The 26,060-nt window shown below is 36.9% G+C and overlaps 1 protein-coding gene across 1 annotated transcript in view; it reads right to left on the bottom strand.

The window, feature by feature from the left end:
• Positions 1 to 13,651: 13,651 nt before the first annotated feature.
• Positions 13,652 to 26,060, bottom strand: part of YAF2 (YY1 associated factor 2) — a 28,750-nt gene continuing 16,341 nt past the window's right edge. Inside the window, exons 3-4 of the mRNA XM_075059187.1 lie at positions 18,274 to 18,426; positions 13,652 to 15,616 (exon numbers count right to left, since the gene is read on the bottom strand). Coding sequence (XP_074915288.1) covers positions 15,379 to 15,616; positions 18,274 to 18,426 — 391 coding nt within the window. The 3' untranslated portion in view covers positions 13,652 to 15,378. The remainder of the gene's footprint in view (positions 15,617 to 18,273; positions 18,427 to 26,060) is intronic.

Here is a 26,060-nt window from a genome sequence, read left to right as displayed (position 1 = left end):
CCTCCGGCCTCGGCGGGCAGGCGGCTGCGCAGCACCCCGGCCCCGGGGGAGCAGGGTCCCAGCTGGGCCTGGGGCCGGAGAAGCTGGGTGAACTGGGCCTGAAGGATTCGTCCGCGGTCGCCAGCAAAGAGAGGCTCGTCTTGGCTCACCCCCAGTCCCGCTTCTGGAGAACAAGAAGTAGGTCTGGGAAGCGGGGCGGCGGGGAGAAGAAATAATGGATGTGCGTCCTGCTGGACGGGGGGAATGTTGGTTGGGTTTCAGTTGAATCCAATACAGTAGTATCACATCCCCTCTCTCCCACCCAATCTGCTGAGCAAACGCCTAACAGCCTAACCCACTGATGCCAACCAAGTGTTTTAAAGCCATCAGTCGGTGCTTCTCCCTCAGCTCCTCACAATGGTTTAAAAAAAAGGGGGGCAAATTTGAAATAATTCTGCTTTGGTTTTCGTCCTTACAATGCATTTGGCTCACATTTTCTCTACAGATTGGAAACATCCTCTTTTTAAAATAAGCGATGATATGCCCACTTAATCGCATTAATTCCGAACCCTGCATTTTAAGAAAAATGCCAATATGATTTACAATAAAGCTTAAAAAAATAGTTCTGATGTAGATTCTGGAGCCCGAGGGTGTATGTCGTATGTGAATGCCCGTAAAACCTGAGCCATAGCTTACTGCTGCTCTTGGCTGTGTTTAACAGAAGGGGAAAAGCAGAATGCCAGCTGGCAATTCTAGTAGCTGGAAGAAAAGTAATGCCAAAATTGTCTGGCCAGAATTGTTCATCACCTCTTCCTCAAAACAAAAGGAGAAGTAAGGAGAAAAAGTGACCCTCAGAAAATACTGGATACTCAGCTACGCTTGCAGTGCAGATACCGGGATGATTACTAAGAGATACAAGCAGGGAAATTGGGACTGAGAAAAGAAGTAGAATCCAAGAGAAGTAAAGAACTAGGGAGGATGAGAATTTGGGGCCAAAGATGGCAGGGTGACGATGGGAGAGTCATAGATGAAATGGGGGAAGATTTGTGAAAAGGACTCTCTAGAAAAAAAAATGCTTAATGAAGCAAGGGAAATTTATGTTAGTGAGACCCACGTGCTGGTGTGTACCACAGGAAGAACCAGCTCCGAAAGTGCCACTCAGAGTCTTAGCTGGGCTTTGTGCCCCTCTGTTTTCTGTTCCTCTGTGCTTTCTGCCACAACAGATGAACCCGCCACTCAGCTTTCCTGAATCTGTTTGTGCTCAAAACCTGGCTCGTTGCTCCCTGCATATCTGCCTGCTGACCTGTGTCATGAATTCACTCACTGTCCCACTTCACAGGCGCTTACATATACTATTAAGCCCATGTGGCAGGGAGTAAGTAAGATAGCAATAGGGGAGTCAGAGTGGAGAGCTACAATGGAGTATTTACTGACAGTGAGCATAAAAGCGAAGACCAGTTAGTCCCTACTGAGGTGTGACACTTGCCTTTTGTATTGAGGAGTGTTCCAGTCACGGAAAACGAGATCTGAAGGGTGCTCTAGAGGGACCGAGAATGAATGTGGCAGCTGGGCGGTAATAACGCTTTCATGCTTCAGAAGAAGAAAGTATATTCTTAGATGAGAAAGGAAGAAATAAGGAGTGCTGAAGAGAGATGACGGAGAAAATAAATTTTGGGGGGGGATTTTCAATCATACCATTTCCCAAATAGGAATTTACAGGATTCTCTTCATTCAGGGCTGTCCAATAATGCCTGAATAATTAATAAGTGAGAATGTATCTGCAGTGCTCTAAAAATATAACTGAAGCAAGGTCAGAGAGAAAGTTAGTATCTTTTGTTAAGGTATCTGATGCTATTGGGGAGAAAAAAAAAACAGATAAACTTGCACACACAGAAGCCTTTTTTCACACTGCAAGATCTGTCCATTTAATCTAACTATCGGTTGGTCTGATAAAAGATAAAATGCTTCTTCCTACAAACTCGGCCTTGTGAGTAACAAAGATAAGCAAGAGTGACTGAAATGTCATACCTAGGTTGTATCACTGAGAAAAACCACTATCACATGGTATCCAATGAGCTAATTCAGCTTTTATAATTCTTTAAAGAGAATTAATTATGTATCTTCATTACTCACCACAAACAGTTAATGAACAATATATAACGTTTTAAGCTATAATGTTTGCTACTCTTTAATAAACTTAAAACATGAAAAGGTACATCAGATGCAAGGTTCTCTCCATTTATTACCAATTTTAAGTCTTGAAATCCTTTTCTTGACTGGAATTTAGTTACTTAGCCATTGTAACTTTTATATCTTTAGGATTCAATTCTATTTACTATGTCCAGAAAATAGCTGAAATCCAGAAAACAGTAATCTTAGCAAACTACGAATGTTAAATAAGTAGTCAGGACAATTGATTTTTTAAAAGAATCAGCATCTTATACTTCTGCAAGTGTGTTCAAGGGTCGTAAGAGCAGTTACTGTGTGCCAGAAGATGAAACCAAAATTCTAACAACTCATTAGATCAAGAGATAAATCAGATCAACTTAAAAAAAAAAAGAATTATTCACAATTATGGAAGGGGATTATCTCATGCAACAGAGAGAACAAAGAAAGAAATCAATTTCCACTCCAACTTTCTGCTAATTAAAAAACCCAGTCCTAATCAGATGCATTTGTATCATTCCCTCTGGTTTTGTTCTTTCAGGAAGTTGAACCATTAGTTAAGTTGGCAAAGCAATAAGATTTTGTGCTGACAGATTTGTGTCAATGCTGCCTCGTGTGCAGACCAGTTAAGGGTTTTTCAAAGGGAAAGACACTTTCTTTGATGTTCACGTGCCCTTTCGTACAACCTGCAGTGTCAACACTTTGCTATGACAGGTTGCAAGGTTGGGTAAGCAAGGGGAAACTGCTTTACTACCATGTGTTGTCCATATGTTATCAGCAGACTTCCTGGTGCAATGTCCCTTCTCTGTCGCTGCCAGACATCATTTTTCTTTCCAATTAATTTTTAAGACAAGGGCTTAGTTTGGTACAACTGCCTTCCACTCTTACTGCATCTACTCTTCATATTTCCCTACATCTGCCCCCCCCCCCCCCGTATAAAAATGTTAATAAAAATTCTCAAAAGCAGTTTTTATTGATGACCAATGTATTATTGCCTTCCCCCATTCCTTCCCTTTTCAGCTCTCATTGCGTTGCATTGTAGTGTGTGTTTAACCTATTTAGACTATAAGCAGGAGCTTACAATATTTTGCAATTGCTCTTGGTATCAGCAATATACACATCTGAGGACAATAGTACACAAAATTAAGTGAGCTGCATTGTAAGCAGTTTGGAAAGTGGTGTGATGCTTTGCAAAATTCCTAGTTTCTTCTAATTTGAATCAATTATTTCATCAATAGTACAATTTACTTCAAAATTTATTTAGTGGATCCTCTAGGAACAATTAGAAGTTATTAAACAGTAGAGAGTCAAAATATTTGTATTGCTCCTCTTAAGAAAGTTCTACTTCTATGTCCTAAATAAATAAATATGCATCTATATATGTAGACTGGCACAATTTTTAGTGTTCTGCTACATTAAAAAGGCAGAAAGAATAATTTCTAGGAGCATAAAGAGAATTTTCTTTGTATCTTTTTCTTTATTTGTGGGTAATTTTTTTTTTTTTCTGTAAAGATTTCTAAATATAGAGCTCCCAAACATCAGTCCAAAGGGGATTCTCAGTGCTGGGATTTTGTTTCTTTGCCTCATCTAAAATTCTCCAAGGACCATACCTGGCACGGGTATTTGTGTTTAAAGCAATCCTGGAAGAGTCAAAGCAAACTTATCTACTTACACAAATATGTGCCATGTACAAAAATATAGAAGTAAGGTAAGCAGGCCTGGCTTTTGTTTGTTTGTTTATATATATATATAACTACACTCAAGTTTATAAGTCCTTATCTTGTCCTGCTGTTGTTTGCTACAGCATCACATGCTTTGAGTCCCCTGACACCCAGATCGGGGTCTTTAAACTTCTACAATACAACATCATTTTTTTTCTTTTACTGGAATAGGTATTTACTAACAGAAATCATACACAATAGCAACTTTGCCTTACAGCTTGAAAGTTCCATTTTTAAGATTAAATATATCAAATAATGGGAAGGTAATCCTGTAAGGTATTTTCTACCCTTTCCACTTCACAGTAACAGTGCAGACTCTACGCAGTGAATTTAATGCTACTTGTAGTAAGTATGCTCATCCTCGTCACTTTTTTGAAGACCCTTAGAAGGAATGCATTAGCTCATGAGATCCTCAGACCACAGACTGAAAACTGCTGCTTTTTTTTTTTTTTAGTTTATTTTTTCATATTTGATGTAGAAACTTTAGGCATTTATTATTTCCAAGTGCAAAAAGCCTGCCCTGCTAGGAGAGTGAAATGGCATCTAGAAAGCAGCTAAAATGAAAGAAAAAAAAAAAAAAGTTAGATGACAACTGCCAGCTGCCCTTGTAAGAGGAACCAGAAGTTTAGGAAAGCTGTCAGGGACTTGGAGAGCTGTTCGGCAGCGCAGGCCAGACAGTAACACCGGAGGCAGCGAGCCAGGTAGCCAGCTGCCCCGGTTTCAAAAGAGCAGCGTAGCCTAGAACAGAAAAGGTGACAGACAGTCATTCAGTAAGGAGAGGTTTTGGAAAGCCGTCAGTCAGTCAAACCAGGTGAAGAGTTGATTTACTTTGTCAATTTCTAGCAAGCCCACTTGCTGTTTTACCTTTTCATTTTGTTTACCTGTACCCTGCTTTTGCTCCCTGGTCCTCTTCAAGTAGGGTTTAACACTGTAGAGCGATGGAGAGACACGTCAAGGATAGAGAAATAAAGTCTTAATGTTTGTCTCTCCACATTCTTTTTAAGTGTTGCTTTATTTCCATAATTACTAATTCAAAAACCAGATTAGAGCAGTTAAATGTGCTAGCTGTATAAAGCATGTAGTGCTTGAATTGTCAGGAAGAAGAAATAAGACATTAATATTTTCTTTTGTACCAACAGCTCCTTTTAAAACTGAATAGAACAGCCACATAACAGATAAATGCCTCGGGTGCAGAGCAGGCTTAGATACCATCCTTATACTTGAGGTCAACAGTCTTAGTCGTGTCTGAAGTTCACAGAAGTAATTACGGTGAGCAGTCGGCTTACATCGCGCAGTCTTGTGCCACTCCCTGGAGCGTGCAGATGTTACACTGATTTATCTAAGGTGTCCTTAGAATTGTGTTCTCAAACTATTCCACTGCACGAGTGGCAGCAGAGTTGGTGAGTAGTTGGGATATTGTGTTGCACTGAACTTCAAGCCTGAAACAGATACCTAAGATCACTTCAAGCGCTGCTGACTCGTGATTGCACTTGCACATTACTCAGCCTTCCCTCACTCATCTTTTATCTGTAACTTTAGAAAGATTCTTTTTTTTAACTTTTTTTTTTTTTTCAGGTCAAGAAAGGGTAAAATAAAATTGGACACTCTCCTAACTATCTCCAGGCACCAGGCCCATAGTGGAATGCTGTGATCTCCCACGGCTGCCAAAACATTTGTGTGGAATGTAAGAAATTTGTTTTGATCTTCAGACCCATAATTGTGTAGCGGACTTACTGAACAGTCAACAGAGGAAAGAAATGAATAGAAGAGTGATAGAAGGGCTTTACAGCTCGCTCTCCTCTTTTGAATTCCTTCTGTTCTTCTAAAATAGATGAGCAAGTAGACTAAATTAGACTCCCTTAATTAGCGACAATAGCCCCATTCTGGTATCTAATGCCAATTTAGTCTCATATAAGATGGCATTTCTCCTAGTACCAAACTTGGTAGTTATGTCAACAGTTTTTGCTACCACTCTCTGGCTGTGCTTCGGGATCTCTACCCCACACTTACCGGGTGGCAGTAAAAGCATTCTGCACCCAAGGATGTATCGGCCTCACACCTTGCCTCCTTGGAGTGAGGATGAGTTTATGTAACTCATGGGCAACAATTCAGTCACCTGCTACACAAATGGGAGACTCTGACCGACCTTACAAGGGAAGCAGCTTCTTTCAAGAATGCCTTGTAGGAGCTTAGCCTCACACTGCAAAGCAACACAAAAGACAAACAGTTCAGCAAATTGAAAGCTGAAACTGTGTGTAGCTTGAAGATAACCCACGCAGACCATTTTTTTAGAACCTGCATTAGTAACAAAGAGTAGTTGCATATACAGTGAGATGAAGCCTTAGACAAAGCCTTCTTCCCAAGCTTCTTACCTCAGTTGTTACTTTAATTTGCAAGCAGGGACACTTTCATAGTTTCTCGCCTCAGAAGCAGTACTCCCAGGAGCATCTCAACTTCCATCATAGCCAAAAGGGGTAATGAATCACCTGTGCCGATAAATTACCAAAGGCCTCTTGGCATTTTGAGATCCAGTTCCCTATGTCTGCTGTTTATCCCCAAATTGCCCACTTGTATTTCTTGCACTTTTTCCTGGACAGTACAAATAACACATTCACAGAAGGCTTCTGAAGAATTTAATAATTTTATTTACCATTTTATTTATCATAACACACCCTATGCATCACCACTGCCAATCAAGATTGAATATAGCGCACCCACAATAATTTTCACCAAAATTTTCTTGTTGGAGTGTTCACAGGCAAGAAGTAATAATTTATTCCTGGGGAAGGCATTTCAATACATGTCACTCCTCTGCGCTTCAAACACATCTATTTACGCTCATCTGAAACCAACTGTATGCTGTCGAACAATGTGGAGTTGTTCACTTTAAACAATTCCAGTATCATTAATTGTATAGCATTTATTCTGGAAAAAATATCTTTGCACTGTGATTCTTACTGTTTCTTCCTTTCCAGACACTTCCTCTCAGCTTTTCTGCCAGGCTTTCAGAATTTCAAATTGTTTAATAATGTCTTTGAATTGAGCTCAGGAAGAAGTCACTTTAAGGCAGTTTTTTAATGGGTTACTATACACTTGGCTAAATGCAATGTATTGTCATCTTTATTTAAAGGAGTGCTTAGCTGAAGCTAATATAAATTTGTATATATTAAAAAATTACGACCACACAGAATCTTTTGTTCACGGAGATGTTTATTTTTGTCTTCAATGTTTGTAGGGAATACGATTTCACTACAAAAGTGTCTCAGAGAAACTCCATTCAAAGTCTAGGCTTAAGAATGAAGGGAAAATATACTTTCAGCTGTACCAGTCCTGAGCAAAGTTTAAAAAAAAACAAACAAAAAAATCCTCTAGAGATAGGAAGCAGCACCAATAAAACCAGAGGGCCTCTTACTGATATCTGCTCATGCTTTCTTTTCTGCTTGAGAATTTGTAAAAACTTAGGTAGGAAGATTTACTTTAGTAGAATGTGGACCTAAGATTCACAGTCCAATCTCTCACCAAATACCACACATTCTTTTACAGTCAGAGTTCAGGGCCTCAGTTTTACTTTCCACTAAGTAGTCAGGACTGCTAACAGCAAGACTGTTGCCCCCATGGTGTAACATTTTCTCTTACTTAAATTGGTAAATAAATATTTATTTAATATACTTCTTTTAATAAATATTTATTTCCTATCAGTATCAAGTTCCTGAAAAGTTACATTGTTCTTAGAAGTATACTACTCATAGCAGTTATAAAACTTCTGTTAACATCAAGTCTCAAAATAATTCAAGTGGCTTACATTCTGTCTCTCGTTCTTCCAGTGAAAGGATTTCAAGCCATTGGTAACACTCGGTACTTAACAGTTGGTTTATGCAGGACATTCAGATTCAATCTGACAAAGTAAATACTTCTAAGAGTTTCAACAGAAAAGGCACTTACTCATTTTGGGGAAGACACCTGGCAGGTAAGATTTTTGTTTTCAAAATAACAAGCCCTTTTTCTGACAATAAAATCCTTCAAAACTACTGTTGGATAAACATAAAGCCTATGAATAAAACCAAGCTCATATACCCCTTCCCAAAAAAGGTAATACTGTCCTTGATTGAGAAGCTGGGAAGTGTGAAAGCATCCAGAAATACTGAGAAGTTTTATTCACTTCTGTGATATTCCAGTAGGCTATCACAGCTGACTAGAAGAAAAAAACCTCCTCCGAAGAATGTATGTTTCACAAACTGAAAGCCTCAGAAACTTCTGGACTGATTCTTATTAGGTACTTGTATCAGCAATAAAATATAAGATTCTAGTGTGTTATAACCAGGAACACCGCCTTGGTTACAACTGATAACCTGCGACTCCATCCAGAGTAAATCTTTTATCAAACTTCCTTTCAATCAAACCATTGCCTCAGTGATGCTCTGTGTAAGGCACTTAGTAAATTTTAAGAGCATCTGACAGTGCTGTTGGTAGTTTTGATTTGTTTGTGAGGATGCTCTACCAACGCTTCAAGATTAACGGGCTAAAGTGTGGAATAATCACTGCGAACAGCCATATGAACTACTGGCCACAAAACTCTTCAGAAGCCACATCCGTTCTAGTCTGGGTTCTTACTACCCTTTCAGTATAGGGTTATCCTTTTTCTAGTTAGTCCAGGAATTAGACCCTTTAAAATTGGTTACTGTCTAAATGTACAAGGAGAATTTTTTTTTTTTTCCTGACTAGCTCTTTAACCAATACTTCTGCCCTTTCAATAAATGACCTGTATCCAAGAGTGAAATGTTCATGGCATTTACTATTAAATTCACAAAACCCTACCTCTATTCTTAGGCCAAAAGTCACTGAACCAACAGGTATCAAGAATTACAAAGCAACACACACCTATAAGAAGTGTGGGATGCTCCTACTTCCAATACAGTACACAGAGAAAGGAATACTAAACACACAAAGACGACATTATATAGTGGCTTTTCTAGGTATTATTCTGAAAATACATTTTCTTTGTTCTTTCCCCCCTTATCCTCTTGTCTTTTTGTTGGACTGAGGGTTTTTGAAGGTGTTTGACATTTTAGGAACAGATGCTGCCCACTTGGAATTTCTGCAAGAAAGCTGAGAAAGCGCTCAGTATCTGTGCACGCTCCTCAGATCTCCGTCTCCAGCTGGCACCGAAAGCATTTTCTTGCACCTTTCAAAAAGCCTCCAGGTACCACAAGTTACTTGGCAACATTAAGCCTCCATCAGTTGGAAAGCATTTTGCTTATTTTTCCATGTTTGGAAGCCTCCCAGCAATAGAATCAGACCATTTGCAGAAACGCAGATATGAAGACCAGTAACTGGCATCCCAGCATGCCAGCTACCCCAGACGGAATGCTTGAATGGTATAGGATCGGTGTAAGTAAGTTTGCTCAGCACGTAACTGTTCAGTAAGTCAATTATATAGAAACAAGGACAACAGTGACAAAATTGATAACAACCTCTAAGCTCCACATACCATTCTTGGTCTTACAGAAACCAAGACATAGTTGACAAACCAGGAATAGCAGTCAAATTCCCCACTTACAAAAGCAGGCATAATAAATTATTTCAAACTCACTGCATCCACTTATACTATAGATTTACTTTAAAGAAAAAAAGAGAAGAAGGAATCGGAATGTGTTTCCTTCAGAGATGGGAGTGGTGATACTCAATAAATACACGTAACCTTAAGAGATTTCCCTTGCTGAGATTAATTCATAGCTGAAGGCTGTTAGAATTTCTAAGAGATGATCAGTCAGATGGCAGATCTTCTTGCTCAGAGATCTGTGCCGTCAGGAACTGGGCTTGGCATTGAAGCATTTTGATTTATTCTGTGCAAAGAAGGATCAGCTTGAAATAGATTAGTCATGGATGCTAGTTATATATTAGATGCATATGAACAGCAGATTAGATCTCTGTATTCCCAAAGTGGGTATTCAGAAAGTTAGAATTGGCCCAACCACTCACTTGTCTTAACTAAGTTATTAATACCTCCATCCTTCTCTAGTGACAAAGGACCTGCGACTGCCTTTGAACCAAACAGAATTTGTAGTTTGCAGAATCTAGTGAGTTTGGGGAGGTAAAGAGCCAAATTTCATTAGCCCTGGTTACATATATCTCCTTCTTCTGTATACTTTTGCTTCTTCATATAGAAGAGAAAAATTATAAGCACGTGGTTAGCAGGTTATCAAAAAATAGATTTACATTCTCTTTCCCTCAGTTGTCTTCTCAATAATTTCGTTGTAAATTAGAGCTCCATTGGTCTAAAGCCACATTTCTTAAAACCTGAAGGTTTAAGGGAGTTTGTTCACTTTGTGAGCACTTTGACTAAGATCAATATTTATACACAGAGAACAGTGTAGTTAAAGATTACACTTTTCCAGGTGGCCTAGATCCTGAAAACGTAGCGTTGAAGGGCTTCTTGCTCAGATATTCCTACCTCTGTCAAGATATGCCATACTTTCTACAAAATAATTAACATTTTGGAACTATTCTTTAAATTATTGTTAATGGAACAGTATTTTTTCTGGTGACAATTTTCTTTTTGAACATAAGGAGTGATTAGGTAATGTTACCATTTTGTCTTTTACAAACCCCAAATGGTACAGCAATCTTGTAATCATTCTTAGTAATACTCATGTGAGCTATGGAAAATGCTTTTGCTCTTCATCTTCCATGTTTAACTTCTTAGAAGCACAGCTAAAACTTCCTGTGCCCATTAAACTGTTTGCTCTTACAATCCCCTGTGTCAGTGAACAGAGCAAGTTCTTTCAGATGACTTTTATCTGTTTCCCGTAATAAAAGGGGCAAGATTAGGATCAAAAACATCTCCTGAGGGATTAAGTATTACACAGAGGTGGTTCATTTTAATTAATTTTCACCGATACAGTTAAACAGAAGCTGTAAACAGTTCCTGCATTACTAAGACTCTAGGATCTGAAACTAATTTATTTGTTCACTGCACTTTCTTTCACTGCTTTAATCCAATGGCATAGTTTAGGCATAAGGGGGACACCTGAACTCCTAGGCCTTGTTCATAAACATATCACAATCTTCTTGCATTAATGTCTTAGGAGAGTCACTTAAACATCACTTGCTGCTGGAAAATACCATTTACTAGCAAGAGTGCAGCTATCCATTGCTGTTGCACCACTTACTCCATCCTAGACAGGAAGTTACAGTAATTTCTGTAAAACATTGATTTGTAATTAACTTGTGAAGTACTTTGCCGATTTTAATTTAGTAGTTAAATCCTGTTAATTCTTATTAAAACATGGGTGGTTCTTTAGATCCCAAACTAAACTCAATATCTAATTGTTGTCTTCAACTAATCTCTTAAGTCTCTTTTTAACAGTTTCTCCTCTTGTTAAAACGTTGACAGTACAAAAGAAAACCAACTGAGCTTCCTCAGTTTGACTGATTTTACTGTACAGCTTTTGCTAGTTTGTGAAGTTACACCCTTTCAAATAGAGACTGCTTTGACTTAAGCCAGGGCATAATTTCGGGTAAGAAAAAACCTTCAAAAGCTCAAACTGTATTTCCAGCACACCCAGATCTTAACATTACGACAGAAATATGCATTTGCAACATATCATAATTTGACTGGTCCACTAGCCAAAACCAGCATTAACTTTTTATCTTACCTATCTTATTCCTGAGTAAGCACAGGCCAAATTTACTACAAGTATAGCACTTGCTGCTCCCTTGGGAGAAATTAAATTAAATTGCATTTCTATTTCCACATGGTTTCTGATATTTGAAAGGAAGTATACCCAGACTCCCTAGTAGGGAGCAGAGTCAAATAAAGGCGAGTGACAGAAAAAAACCAAGCAGATACAGTTAAAGAACCCCGGATGTACATAAAAAGTACACAATAGACAGTTCCATGCCAAATCCATCCTGTATAACAAAAGTATAATCAATCAGCATAATGTGGGAAATGGTCAGGCTTTTGAGACAGGACAGAGAAAAATTAAAGAATCTAAGATGTAGAGCCACACACTTGTGTCACGTTTAGAACACCTGCCTGAACGCTATAGTGAACTGGTGGAAACAAATTATAAAAAGCAGTCTATCTTACACAGCTACCTAAAAATGTGGTATCTGTAATATTAAAAAAAGTGCACAAATTATAAAATCAAACCATTTTTAAGATTTTACAATCTATGCCCCAAAACATCAAGTATCTAGAGAAACATATAATAGGTTACAACTTCAGACATAGTCTTAAATCTCAAGACTTTTAATATCAAGAATTTTAAAATTGATAATGTAATTTATTTATTTTTTTTTACTACTGCTTCTGTTAGAATCAAGATTTTATATGGCATAATTTAAGCTGCTACTAAGTAGAACAACTTTTGTTTATCTCCAATATGTAGACTTAAATTCAGGAAAAAAATGGATCATAGTCTACAACTGTGTATTTGTTCTTCTCCTTATACCACCTATAATTAGTGGCAAAGTTAAGAACATAAGAACTGAATTATTGTACACTTTATCAATGAACTATTTATACTTCATTTTCCCCCATTTCTCCCCTCTTTTCTTTTCAGAAACCGGACAATCAGCACATAAAGGAACTCATTTACATGGAACACTATCACACTTGTCTTTGTTGGGTCACCATTTCATGAACAACCCAGGATGTATGGCTGTTGAAGACTGGTGCATATATAGATTTAACAAATAACAGTTCTTATGCAGAGAGCAGTCACAGAGAAAAATAGCTAATCAAAACACATTACAACATTAAATTTTCACTTTTTATAAATGGAGTAAAGATGCTTTTAAATATATTTACAGTTAGAAAAAGGACTTAGGATTACTACAAGTCAAAATTATTTAGAAATTATGAAAGTGAAGTTCATTTAAATTATAACATTATGAACAGAGTCAAATGCCACATTCTACTTAGAATTTGTCTACTCTGCTGTCAGTATTGTCACATCCCTTTAATCACAAACAGGCAAAAATTATGTTCACTTTCTTTAATGCCAAAACAGGCATCACTGCAATGTAAACACTGGCAACGTAACCGTTCAGTTCAAACCACCACAGCTCAGTTTCTAGATCCTAGCTGACTTGTGTTGTATCTGTGGTTAGAAACTGCTTTTCTATGTCTTATTCCATAAAGAACAGTGAGACTTTTCTGCATTCTTTTTGATTATAAACATATTTGTACCACATTTTTGAGATTATTCTCTAGAGACAGCTGAATCATAGCAAAATCCACTCCATCCTCCCTTCCTTCCAAACCAAATGGCTACTTATTTCCGAAGATACAAAGAGACCTCTTGTTGGCAGTGCTGGGTGGTTTATTCACATAAAATTAAATGAAAATACGTTTCCCATTTAGTGAACTACTGGTAATAGATTATGATTTGTTTGCAAGGAGTTCTGAAATGTGTTAGCATTCATTACATTTTAAATTAGAAACACATTTCATAAAACATCTTGCGATGAGATTTGCTGTCATTAAACTGCTTACTTTAAACAGTTTCAGCTCTCTTGTAATCCATTACATCAGTATATTCTGCAAATAGTCCCACCTAAAAATAAAATATAAAAAATAAAGTTGAGAAGCATGTTATTTTTTCTTTTAAAAACTAGCATATGTTATTCTGAACACCAGCCCTGCCCCAAAAACATTTAAGAACCTTAAAATGCATCGTTTTACAGATACTAAGATTTGGCCAGGTAACGGCAATGAACAGACATCCTATTTAGTAAGATAAAGCAGAATACATAATAAACAGGTCAGCAGTTATCCATCTGAAATAGCCTATAATTAACATTTGATGTCTAAAAAGTTCAAACAGCAACACCAAGGAATGAGGTATGTATGTTCTCAGATATCACATCAGACTTTCATTTTATGCAACTAACTGTATTTCACAACTAGCATCTTACAAAATAGAACAGTACCATTGTGCCTGTAGAAGTACTGCATTATAAACAGAAAAATACATTACTACAAGAAACCACCAAACATCACAATTGTCAGGGGCTACAAAAATCCATTGTTTTAGCTGTTAAGAAGACATATCATACGTTGGTAATAATTTGGGGCTGGATTCACTACCAAGAAGGTCCATCCAACTTTTACATGGGCTTAAAAATATATTTACTTTGAATGAGAAAGAAAAAAAAAAAAAATCACAGGATTTTAAGTGGACTACCTCACTAAAAGGAGCTAAATGGACTTTTGTACTGAACCTGAATCTATAATTTAAAATCTATACATGGATTGTATGTGTGTATCAAAACACTTATTGGTTGTAAACAAAAATGCAAAATCTGTATTCACAAAAATATTTTATTGGTAATTTTACATAATACCAGATGGGATTGTAAATAGTTCTGCTCTGTATCAGTATATTGCTAAGTGCCTAAGTGTTGACAGTTTATGCCATAAAGTAGGGTACTGAGTTTTTTCATATGATTTATGACATAATATATTCTAATAGGCCAAATCAATATTAAAGAAATTGATTCAGGAACACGAAATTAATAGTATTGTTATTTCCTTATTCTTGTGCAATATCTGATATTCCTGTAATGAAATGACAAGTGACTACATGACATTAGATAAATCTGGGGCAAGGAAACAGCACTAAGTGGAAATGAGAACTGCACTTCTGTTATTTTTAAAGCTTTTCCAAACTCTCATATTTCCAAATGTTACTTTCTGCCAAATGCGTCGTCATCTGAGGTTCAGTATTTGTTACACAACATAGAATACCAGTGTACAGTGACAATGTAGTACTTTACCTGAATTGTAAGGTTAACCAATCAATGCTTAGAATGTGTTTTCTATTTTGCTTGTAAACATTACAATAAGTGTTTTAAGTGTGAAAAAATATTGGTAAAACCATCAACATAATTCAGTAACAGTAATCTAGTAAAATGTGTCAAACATTGGCAAAAATTCATACAAATGTTTTATTTAATAACATTTTTCCTATTTAACCACACCAAGTACCAGCAGGTGTTTTTAAGAAGATAATTATTATGAAAATTCTGTTGCAGCAATAGTTGATTAAGTTGATCTTTGACTTGCATACATATAACTATGTTTCACAATTCTCAAATAATACATATTTAGGCAGCTTGAACTATGTTATAAAAATTTAAATTCAGTACATGCCAATAGTAGAGACTCCAAGAGTTGTGTTAGAATTCACTAAACTAAAAGTGAAAATGGACTTACCAATAACACTGCATAATGAACATTCAAACCACATTTTCATGGCACCTTTACACATGAAGATTAAAAAGTTGGTCTGAAAATGCTTCGTAAGCATTTGTAGATTGCATTTAAATTATTGTTTCTACCACTGCACTTTTTTTCATTTTTTAAAACTGCATAAATTATGTTCCAGTCAACATACCAATTGTGCATGAATAATCTGTCATGAAAATGTGGTAACAGGTGACAGAACTTATGTATTTGCATGTTTTGAAGAGAAGAGACTAAAGAAACTGGAGGAAATAAACTTTAATGAGATTCCCCATTCAGTGATGACGCTTCTCCTCTGGGTGAAGATGACCTGGACATTCCCCTCTCTGTGTTGTCAGAGCTAGAACCACTCTGACTGTGTTGATCTGCAGAAGCAGCACTGGAAGCAGGTGGTGACTTAGTTTTCTCCTTAAAGTCTGTAATTATGACTGTCAGATCTCCAACGGTAACTTCCAAATGCTGAGCGCTACTTCGATCCACATTTTTCAATCTTGGCCTAAATAAAGCAAATAATCATATTAAAAGCACACACACACCACCTTATTATCCTGTCTTCCTCCTGCTTTTTAGGAGCTCTGGAGAACATGTATGTGTATATAAGACTGCTATGTGCAACATGTAATAAGTAGGAAAACAATGTACCACAAGTATTTATGGTGGAGTGTTTCCTGGTATGTTTTACATTAAAATAGCTGAACAGAACATATTACCTTCTCCTAAGATTATTTAAAAGTTGACCTTATGAATAATGTAACTGTGCAGCAATATGGATGTGTTGCACATGTGACGGTTTTTACTTTTAAATATTAAGTCTTTCTTTTATTGTAGCTACAGCAAGTTATACATTTGATCTAGAGAACCATCAATCTATGCAGCGGCCTTAAGCAACAATTCTAAGTGGAGAATGATGTTCAATAATGAAGACGCCGGTGTCTGTCTTTTGAATTCAACAGCACAGATAGTGTTAACTTGCAGCAGGTATTACTTAATTTCAAAACCTCACTAGGACTGCTAGTATATAATTTGAACTGGGCTTCGTGTTCACAGTATAACTCTGGTATTCCTGGCATATGCTGTGATTTAAATTATGCACAGAGCTGAGTATTACACACAGTGTTGACAGGGCAAGTCTCTTCATCTAATATTTCAGTTGTCTGATTTTCACAACAAAAAGAACCAAAGAACACTCTGACTTACATTTTGCCATCATATTTTTGACAGTGACAAGCATAAAGTACTTTCAATTTACTACTTTCCTTTGACTACCGTGAAAAAGTGTCACCAGACAGCTGAATTTATACAAGCGGTTATGAACAGCATAGCTTTATGCATTTAACTGACTCCACAGCTTTCACTAGCTCTAGTTGCAATAAAATAAATTGACATCACGTGTTAGCAGGTGTGCTAACAGCAAAGCCCTAACCTTTACCCTATCATCTGACTTTAAGTAGAATTGGTTCCCAGTCACTTCAGCTGAAACACCTCATGCCTCTCCTCCACCAGAATAGAGATAGGCTTTGACATCTTGTTCCCCTGAGGTTGAAGTAGCATGAATGAAGAATTTAAAAGAAAACTGAAAATCTGCTGCTCTGTAACATGGGAATGGACAGAAATATTCAGCATTATCAACCTGTGTAAGTGCCATGCCTGGAGCTTATTCATCATATTGAGTGTGCATGCAGATTTTTATGGTTGTTTCCAGCAATAACGTACAAATTTTAAGGGAAAGAGAGAAGGATATCCTTTTCCCAAAGGATACTGAAGAAATCTGCTTAAACTAATCACGCATTCTTAACTTGCTATCCTACCTAGTCAATCGATTCTGTGAAAAACTGAACTGTTTCAAGCATTAAGAAAAAAAAGAAAAAAAAGGTAGGCTAGTTATTTCAAATAGCAATTCTTAATGCAAATCTCAACACTGGTACTTCAGTCCAAGATTTTTATTTTAGTTATTTTTTAAATGTTCTCCCTCTTTCCCTACCTCACTTTTGCATTTTTAGTATACTATTGCAATTCAACCATCAATATTTCAATTTATAATATTTAATTACCTTAATTAAAACTATGTTAACTTCAAATACTTTGTAACTGAAGAACTTCATGAGATAAGCTAGTAAATTTGAGTATTTAAAAAAAAAAAAAAAAAGAAAGAAAAAAGAAAGGGAAGGAACATCTCAGTGTCCTTAATCTTAATCATGACTTTCTTAATGACTGTTCTCTCTTGACTCTCAATCTCTTCCTGGTTCTGACCCCGATGATCCTATTTCAGGCACAAGAGAAGCATCTGCTACTTCCCTGCATAACTAATCTGAAAGGATCTTCCTCGGCTGGACTACTTTGGAGTGCTTCCAAATTTAAAAAAAAAAAAAAATAAAAATCAATATTTCCTCCCACATTTGATTAGATTACGTCTTGTATACTTCTCAGCTTTTTTGGCACAGCATTCTTGCCACAGTAACTTTATGCTTAGACTGTGATGATTTAGGGGTTAAACCTGCTGCTTTTGTTTTGCAGTTTGCACCCTCCTTCAACCTGGTCTCACAGCAAGATCAAGGCTTTTACAATTGCTTGTCTGTACTGTAATATTTCACGTTCTCAGTTCTCAAAGTCCAAGGTTTCCTTCAGCATCCCAGATGTAGCACAGAGATTTTTATCACTAGGTAATATACATGCCTTATCCTGTTAAATTAATTTATACCCTAGTTCAGCATTTCAAAGTTTATTCCAGTTCTGCAAGGATCGCAATAACCATGTTGCTTTCCCACTCTTCTGCAGTCTGGTACTGGTTCTCTCCCTCTATTATTTCACGTGAAAACTAGTCACTCTTGCCCCCTCTTTTCCAGAGATTAGTATCACCCATTTGCCTATCTACAGTTTTGCATGGTCTGAGAAATACATCTGTAACCCTTAACAAAAACACCCAAGTCTTTCTCTGTATATTCAGGTGGTCTCCATCTTCTGGTCAAAATTACAAACTGCAGATTTTCTTCACATTTAATAAGCATCCTAAACCAGTGAAACTTCACACACATATTTAGCCTTATTGTTGAGTTTGCCACAGCACTTACAAAGCAGTAAAATCACAGAACATTTTCTTATTTTCTTTTCTAAATTACGTTTTACCAATACTGCAAAAGTTTCTAAAATTTTTACCTGGTTTTCTTATGACTGTTCTTTTTGCTTGTTGTTTCCTTTTCACTTTTTTCCTTTTCTACTTTGTCTTTTTTCTCTTTCTTTGATTGTGTAGGGGGCACGAATTGCTGAGGAACCTGTTGTGCAACCAGCTGAGAGACAGGTCGAGGTTTCCTGTGTGCACATATATATAGACACACATAATGCTTAGACTTTACAAGTCTCAAACTCTCTACATTTCAGTTATTAACATTAACAATCACTATAAAAAGAAATCTTGCTAAAACTTATCTTGCTGCTAATAATTCATTAAAATAGCATACCGAATTTAAACCCATTACAGCCTTCTGTTTCACTTACTTGCATTATCAAGAAACGATTTTTTTTTTTTTTTTTGAGGATTTAGAGACAAGACTTTGCAATGTGCCCTCTTCTCCCAGTTGTCATTTCCAGACGGAGACCTACATGGAGTGAACTCCAAAAGATGAGGCTTCCAGAGGGAATACTTTACCACCCACTGCCAGCCCCCTCAAATGATGAAGGGGTCTGTTTTGAGAGTACTCCAATACAGAAGTATACAATCTATACCACAGAAAGGAAAAAGCTGACCTTTCGGGCATCAGAGCTAAAGCCACTGTTGGCCTTATAGAGTAAAACTTAAGTGTTGACCGGAAAAAAATATACCGCATTAATATTTGTAGGATATAGCTGTCAGAACATACACGCTTTAAAAGCTGGCAACAGAAACTTCCTACCACATTCTATCGGTATACACAGCACAGGTTTCATTTCCAAGTTCTGATCCAAACTAAAAACCAGGGTGAGAAGAGGAACAGCAGGCAAAAGAATTTCCACAGTTTATTATTTTTACATTTTTCTGAAATATTATTTTGAAATGGCTTCATTTTTATTTTATTTTGTACTGGAATACAATGATTCTAATTTGAAATGAAACATTTTACTCTTTCCAATGCAAGTGTATTTCTTTATTTTGAGATTTTGGACTTAAGAAATTTCAAGTCATGACATATAAAAAGGAAGGTTCTGTGATTCTATTAAGACTTTGAAGATGCAAATTTCTTCTCCAAAAGAATGTTTACCCTGCCAGGTTCTTGGGTTTTGTTAGTTGGGTTGTGTTGTTGGGTTTTTTTTAAGTAGAAAAAGCACAAATTATATACACTGTGATACTCTGAAAATACAAAGCAGTTATTAAAGCAAGAGAAGCTATCAGATCTTACGCATATTTATTTATCCCAACCTACAGAATCACACTATCAGCACTTCTTGCTTAGGTGAACTGACGAGTAAAATAACAAAAGCAGAAAATCAAGGCAGCTCCCATTAGCTAGTCAGATTTTCAGTAATGATTGTAATAGTTCATGTTACAGAGTGAAAGTCAAGTTACAAGAATCTATAAAGTGTGGGAAAGGCAGTTAATATAAACCAGCTGAGATTTCCTGAGTCTTCACAGCAAGTTCTTAATGAATTAAAGTAAAAATAAAGACTATTAAAAACATCAACACAATAGAACTGTGGGGTAAAAACTAGACTACTCCGTACCCACTCATGAACTAAGCCCATGCTAACTTGTGGAGAGACAAAGATCAGCAATGAATCACTTCGCAAAAACTACCCAGCTTATATCAACTGGCAAGTATATGACTAAATGCTTTTCAGGAAAGCATTGCAACTAGGACCTTGGAAAACACACAGTATATAGAGTCCAAAGTGACTCAATGGACTGCAATTGTTTACATTAACAGAGTACATAGGACACTTTTAAGAAATCATGTCTCAGAACTGTGTTCACCTTTTGTCATGCTAGTTCATAATGAAGCAAGAACCACCAAGGTGTAATTGATGCACAAGCTCATCATTTCAGGTGAAAAACTCTTGTGATATATAAACAACACTGGTAATCTGTCTTGAATTGAAGATTGCTCCAGGAGATAGGGATAGAGGGAGTTAACATTTCTAGTTAATGGCCAAGTGACAATCCCGGCATTACTACATAGTGACCTGAGAGCATAATCTGACATGTTACTTATGAAGTAAGACAGCAGTGAACTTCTCAGCACAGAATTAATTATTGCCCAGGGCTGTGGACAACACCATGATCATGGAAACTTGTTAAAAAGTGGTAGAGAGGGGAAAAAAAAAATCTTAGCCAACTATTTTAGGAGTTCTCAATTTGCAACAATTTCAATTCCTGAGGACAAACTAGATAATATCTATCAGAGTACAGCTGGGAAATAAAGCTTAGAACTAGGTCCTAGGTTTAGAACTTCTTTTTCTAATACCATGAAATGAATGACACTGACAAAAAAGATCTTTGCCACAAGGAACAGAAGTCAGTTAGGACAAAAAAAAACAAACCACAGAGAAATCATGTTTGGGAAGATGCACTAAAAATGAATCAAGGAGTTCTATGTGGTTTTGCAGTGTCAAGGAATTCCACTCAGTTATTTCATTCCTCCCAATTAAACATCCATCTTTTCATTGTCAATAATTTCTATAGCTATCAGTTATATCTATGTTCTAAAATTTATTATCTGCTTTGTCACTTCCAGATTTCTTAAATGAGGCATTCAGTGTTCTCTATTAAAAATTTGAGAAAAAAATAAATTCACATCTCTCAACACTAAGAATGTCTGTCAAGCGTTCAATTTTTTTTTTCCCAGGTACTCAAAAGGGGCTACTGAACTGCAACCAAGCACTTTACAAGCCATGCAGGCTTCAGGAGATAACTTTACCATTCATGAAGCTTTAACCTGATAGAATTGTTCATGATTTAGCAGTAGCTGAATCATGTCATTCAAGCATGAAGGAATTCATACAGAGAAGGCTTTCTTGCAAGGAAGATAAATGTAAGAAAAACTATTCCTGTAACAGGAAATTGATTTTGATGATTTGCCAAAATATAACATTTTACATTACTGGTTTTCTAAACCAGTTAGTTAAAGACTCCTTGTAATAGGCTGCTACAGATTAAGCATATACAGACAACATTAACACCACCTTTTATTTCATGAATATATTTATGGTAATTTGCTTTTTGAGCATATTCAAGAGCACCCGAGCTAACTGGTGTTTAGAAAGAAGCTCTACAAACTTCTGCATTATGATTACAAGCATTTTTGCCTCTACTACTGGGAGTGACTTTACAACTGAACAATCCAGAACAACAGGCAGAAACATTCATAAATACAATACACATTGCTTTGTCAGCCCCTCAAAATTTTGCATTTTTATCTAGTAATTTCACTTCAGTCATTTTAAGTCGAACACTAATCAAGAGAAGCATACACAATTACAAAAGCTAAGAGCAATCAATTCTTTCCAACAGAGGTGAACTTTATGGCTTGGGCCCTAAGCCCTGCAGCCATACCAACAAACTGATTTGCTGAGCTTCCAAAAGATCACTGAGCATCACAGCTCCAAATATTATGCCTTTCCTTCTCTATCACTTAGTTTTCTTTTTCAGCCAGTGTTATCTTTCTTCTAAGTTAAGATCAGCTGCAGTTCTACCTACATTTCTATTCCAACCTCATCCATTATGACTTTATTAATTATCTAATTCCAATGTTGTTTTCAAGGTCCTACATACAAATACTCATACACTTCACAATCTCCTTATTTTTTAAAGGGAAACTTTTTTTTTTTTTTTTTTTAAATCCAACAGACAGTAATACAAACATTCTTCAAGGATACAGTTTTTGTCTTCCCTACAATTCTCATTAATGCTAAATGACAAGGATGTCATCATTTTAACTCTATTCTTGTTGCAGGATATGACTACATTTTATCTCACAGGATTTGATCTAGCTGCTGGTTTAGAGGGTATATTTACAGACGCTGCAGAGACTTGTCTATTTAGGTTTTATGTGCAGAAACTCATTCAACGCTGATGCTCTCAAAGGGAGCAAATATTAATACTGAGAATGATGAACTAGTTTTCGTTGCTGGCATTCTTAAAAAGAAAAAAGCTTTATAGCATAGCAATTTACATGCCTAGAGATGAAAAATACTCATTCAAGAATACACACAGTGCACTAGACCAAATGATATCTGGAACTTTTGCCCTGAGTCATCTCCCTCTCCCAGAGCTCACCACAATACCTTACTGCTCATAAGTCATTTTGGACATCTCACAGCAGTACATGCTTCCTTAATTTCCCTCACCCGGTATTCAACAATCATCTATGTAAAAAGAATTTTGATCAATTTGATATGGTGAATAACTTGGTCTCATTACAACAAAGCGGGTCCATTTTGAAAACAGAAATAAAAAAACAACAACAAAAAAATCTATGTACAATACTACTAATAAAAATATCCTGCAGAAGTACAGTAAACCCTCAGTTGCCCGAGTTGTGCATCAAACATGCAGATAACCAAACTGGCATAATGCTGAGGCATCTTGGGGTCTGGCTGAAATTATTTAATTTAAACAGAGCACAACTACATTTGCACAGTGCTGCTTCTACAGCCATCATGAGTCCATGAAGCAGTCTAATGTCTCCTGCCACTACTCAGAATATAAGCTCAAATTCTGACAGACCTGAGCTACTTATCTGTCAAACCAGCTCTAGGGTCCATCCGCTACAGTCTGGAAACAAAGAGCATGATGTGGACAACCGTGACAGTTTTTCCATGAACCAACCGCAAATCTACCAACATCTCAAGTGAGTCCTTTGTCAGCATGATGCACGCCTGTGTGCAGGGTTCAGAGAAGATTCATCCATTTGGTGCTGCATATCCTGAATACGCAGAGCCAACCAAGTAAGACTGCCAAGCAGCACACAGTGCAGCCAAGCAAGTAAGACTGCTGAGAAGCACAGCGCAGAGACATCAACAGTCCAACAGAGCAGCGAACACCTTACCTTTGATTCAGTGCGAGCCATGCTGGACTTGGACTGGTCCACACAGAACCAGTACCCGTATCCTCCCAGTACCCACAGGTCGCAGAACATAACCTATGCTTTTCTATAAGAAAGCTAGATGCTATAATTAAATCTCAGTGCTGAATACATACATCTTTTCAATCTGTTGTGGGAAAACATCTATAACGCACAGTTTACAGAGTTCAGATATTCTGAAGAATAGGAAACGTTCTCAAAGGCACACTCTTTCTTGAAGCTAAGTAGTATTAAAATTATGATTTCCCAATCTTAACAGAACAGGTCTAAATTAAGGAAATTCTGTCACCTCAGCTTTCAATCAAGCTGAAAGATGTTCTTCAACAGATAACCTGGATCCAGAATAATATCTGACAAGCAGAGCTTCCATTCTAATATGATCCTTTCCTTCCCTTTCCTCTTTTCAAGTCCATCCACCTCCTAGCTTCAATTCAGACAAAAAGCCCTTGCTGGAGGCTTATCCTGCCTGGAGTGGCAAATTACCTATTTTGTAAAGCAAGTACCACATGCAACATATCTAAAAACTTTTAGAATACCACATGCTAAGCCAGGTATTTAAGTCTGCTGTTGAGCTCTGGTCACTTCACTTGCCACATTTTTCCTCCAATAACTACAGCAATATTCTAGTCCAGTTTTACTCACCTATCAATGAGCTGATACAATTCTGTTTTCAAATTCCTCTTACTCCCTGGTTTCCTATGAAATTATACACATCTTGCCTCATCCTAGAAATCAGGAAGAAATTGCCTGTGAAACCCTATTTCTACAGAAGGATATTATGTCGTAGCTGCCCAATACGGTATTGACCTATTTTTGGTTCATGGACTCAAGTTATCTCTTCCAGATACTAAGAAGCTACCTTTTGAACAACAGAAGGATTCAATGAAACAGATAATATGTTCACACTGTCAAACAGAACAGGTAACTATCATATAGCAGGAAACATTTATCCATCAGAACAGTTCAAGCTTTCAGGCTGATCAGCAGTTATCTTATCTCCTATCATATTTTCATTCCCAGAAAAGACCAACTCGTGAGGAAAACAAAGCCTGTGGTATTTCTTCAAAATTCTTCACCTGCTTTTATGTAGAATATCTACACGGTATCCCTTACATTCCGTAATTTCAGCTTTGCACATTAATTTTCTCCTTTCCTCCACTGTAAAAGATCATCACTTCTTAAAAAAAAAAAAAAAAGAAAGAGGTTTCAGAGACTTAAAGAGTTTTTATTCAAAGGCACCCCTAATCCTTAAGCAGTACCATTTATCTAAACTTCCCTTCCCTGCAGGGAAACACTAACCTTTTGTTCAAGAGAGCAGATTCAATCCTCAAGAAAGGAAGGTTAGAAATATCTGGAACAGAAACCTCACTGATTTTGCCTTGCCCTTGGTCACAGAATTCTTTCCTCAAAAATGAAAAATCCACATTATTCTTTAAATAAAAAGTATTCTTCCCTTTCAGGTGATTCAGGAGGATGGAATAAATGCTTCCAAGTTAATGGAAGTTCCCAAATCTTCTACTCCTTGTTGCTTTAAGGCCCTCACTGCACAGGACTCAAGTAATGAGTCTCGTGTGTTTTTGAACACCAGCTTCATTCACACTTCTGCAATCTGTTCTGTCCCACCAGCAAGGCATGGTAGAACTCATTCTTTGGAAACCAGTAATCTAGTCAGTCAGTGCCCTGAATTTCACTCTCCAGGGTTTTCCAAGAATTATCAAAATTGCTATTGCCAAAAGGCCTTACAAGCAGTAACTAATCCATTTATACAAGTCATCTTTGGTCAAACTTGCAAAGCTGACTGCTAAAGAACAGGACTGGTACAAAAAAAAAAAGAAGAAATGCTTTGGCCTTTACAAACTCCACACACAGTTTTTTTTATGATGTCTCCTTGGGAAAGTCTTGGAGCTTATTCCAAAAGCTGCATAATAAACAAAGGGTATGCTGATACACTATGGACTAAATCCAGAACACTTGTCACAGTTCTTACTAAGGTAGCAGAAACTCTAAAAATCAGTCAGGCATTCCCAATTAAGTATCTTCAGGCAATGCAAACAAGAACAATCTGTCAGCTTCTAGGAAAAAATACATAGAACTAATCACTAGGCATTGAAGTCAGTCAGTTCCTCAAATCACTGCAAGTTTTTCCTGTATTCCACTTCTTCATTTACTACTTATGAAGGACAACTGCTTAAAAAGAAACCTTCCCAGAATTACACACTTCTGACAGTCACATAGGAATATGACTAGTAGTGTATCATCATGACAATGCCTCCACTGTCTGATTAATACCACTTTGATCTTTCCTTCTATCTTATCTATATATACAAGCTTCTGCAACTTCTACTTTAAGTCATGCTAAAATTCAGCTTGTTCCTATTTGGATAGCTACAAATTTTTGTTCAACCACTCATCCTCACTTTAATGACAGAAGCTTTTCTTTCATTTACCTATAATTACACTGCTTGCTTCTTTTGACAGCTCTGTTGTTCCCCAACTTCCATATAAAATGTATTTCTAAAGATCCATGGGATACAAGTGAAGTATCATGGATCAGCTGATATGCAGTAAACAGCTATGTGCACTCTTAAGCCACTGCAAATGCTCGGCAACTTTGGACAGAAAACAATTTTACTGTGGAGCCTCCCTGCAGGCAGTTCTGACAACAAGGTGATGCACAGAAACGTGTTATATTACTGTAACAATTCAAATAGTATTAAAATTTTAAGACATTTTTCAAAATTACTGCCAAACGCAAGGAAAGCATTTAACTCATTCTTCTCAAATTCAAAACTAGTACCTTCCCCACAGGCTGACCTTCTACTCAAGTAACTACATGATACTTCAAAGATCAATCACTCTTCCTATGTTTTTCGCAAACCCACCATATCC

This window comes from Buteo buteo, chromosome 28 (genome assembly GCF_964188355.1).
Source record: "Buteo buteo chromosome 28, bButBut1.hap1.1, whole genome shotgun sequence".
Lineage (NCBI taxonomy): Eukaryota > Metazoa > Chordata > Aves > Accipitriformes > Accipitridae > Buteo > Buteo buteo.
The sequence above is the reverse complement of the archived record's forward strand: the minus strand, read 5'-3'. Positions and strand labels throughout refer to the sequence as shown.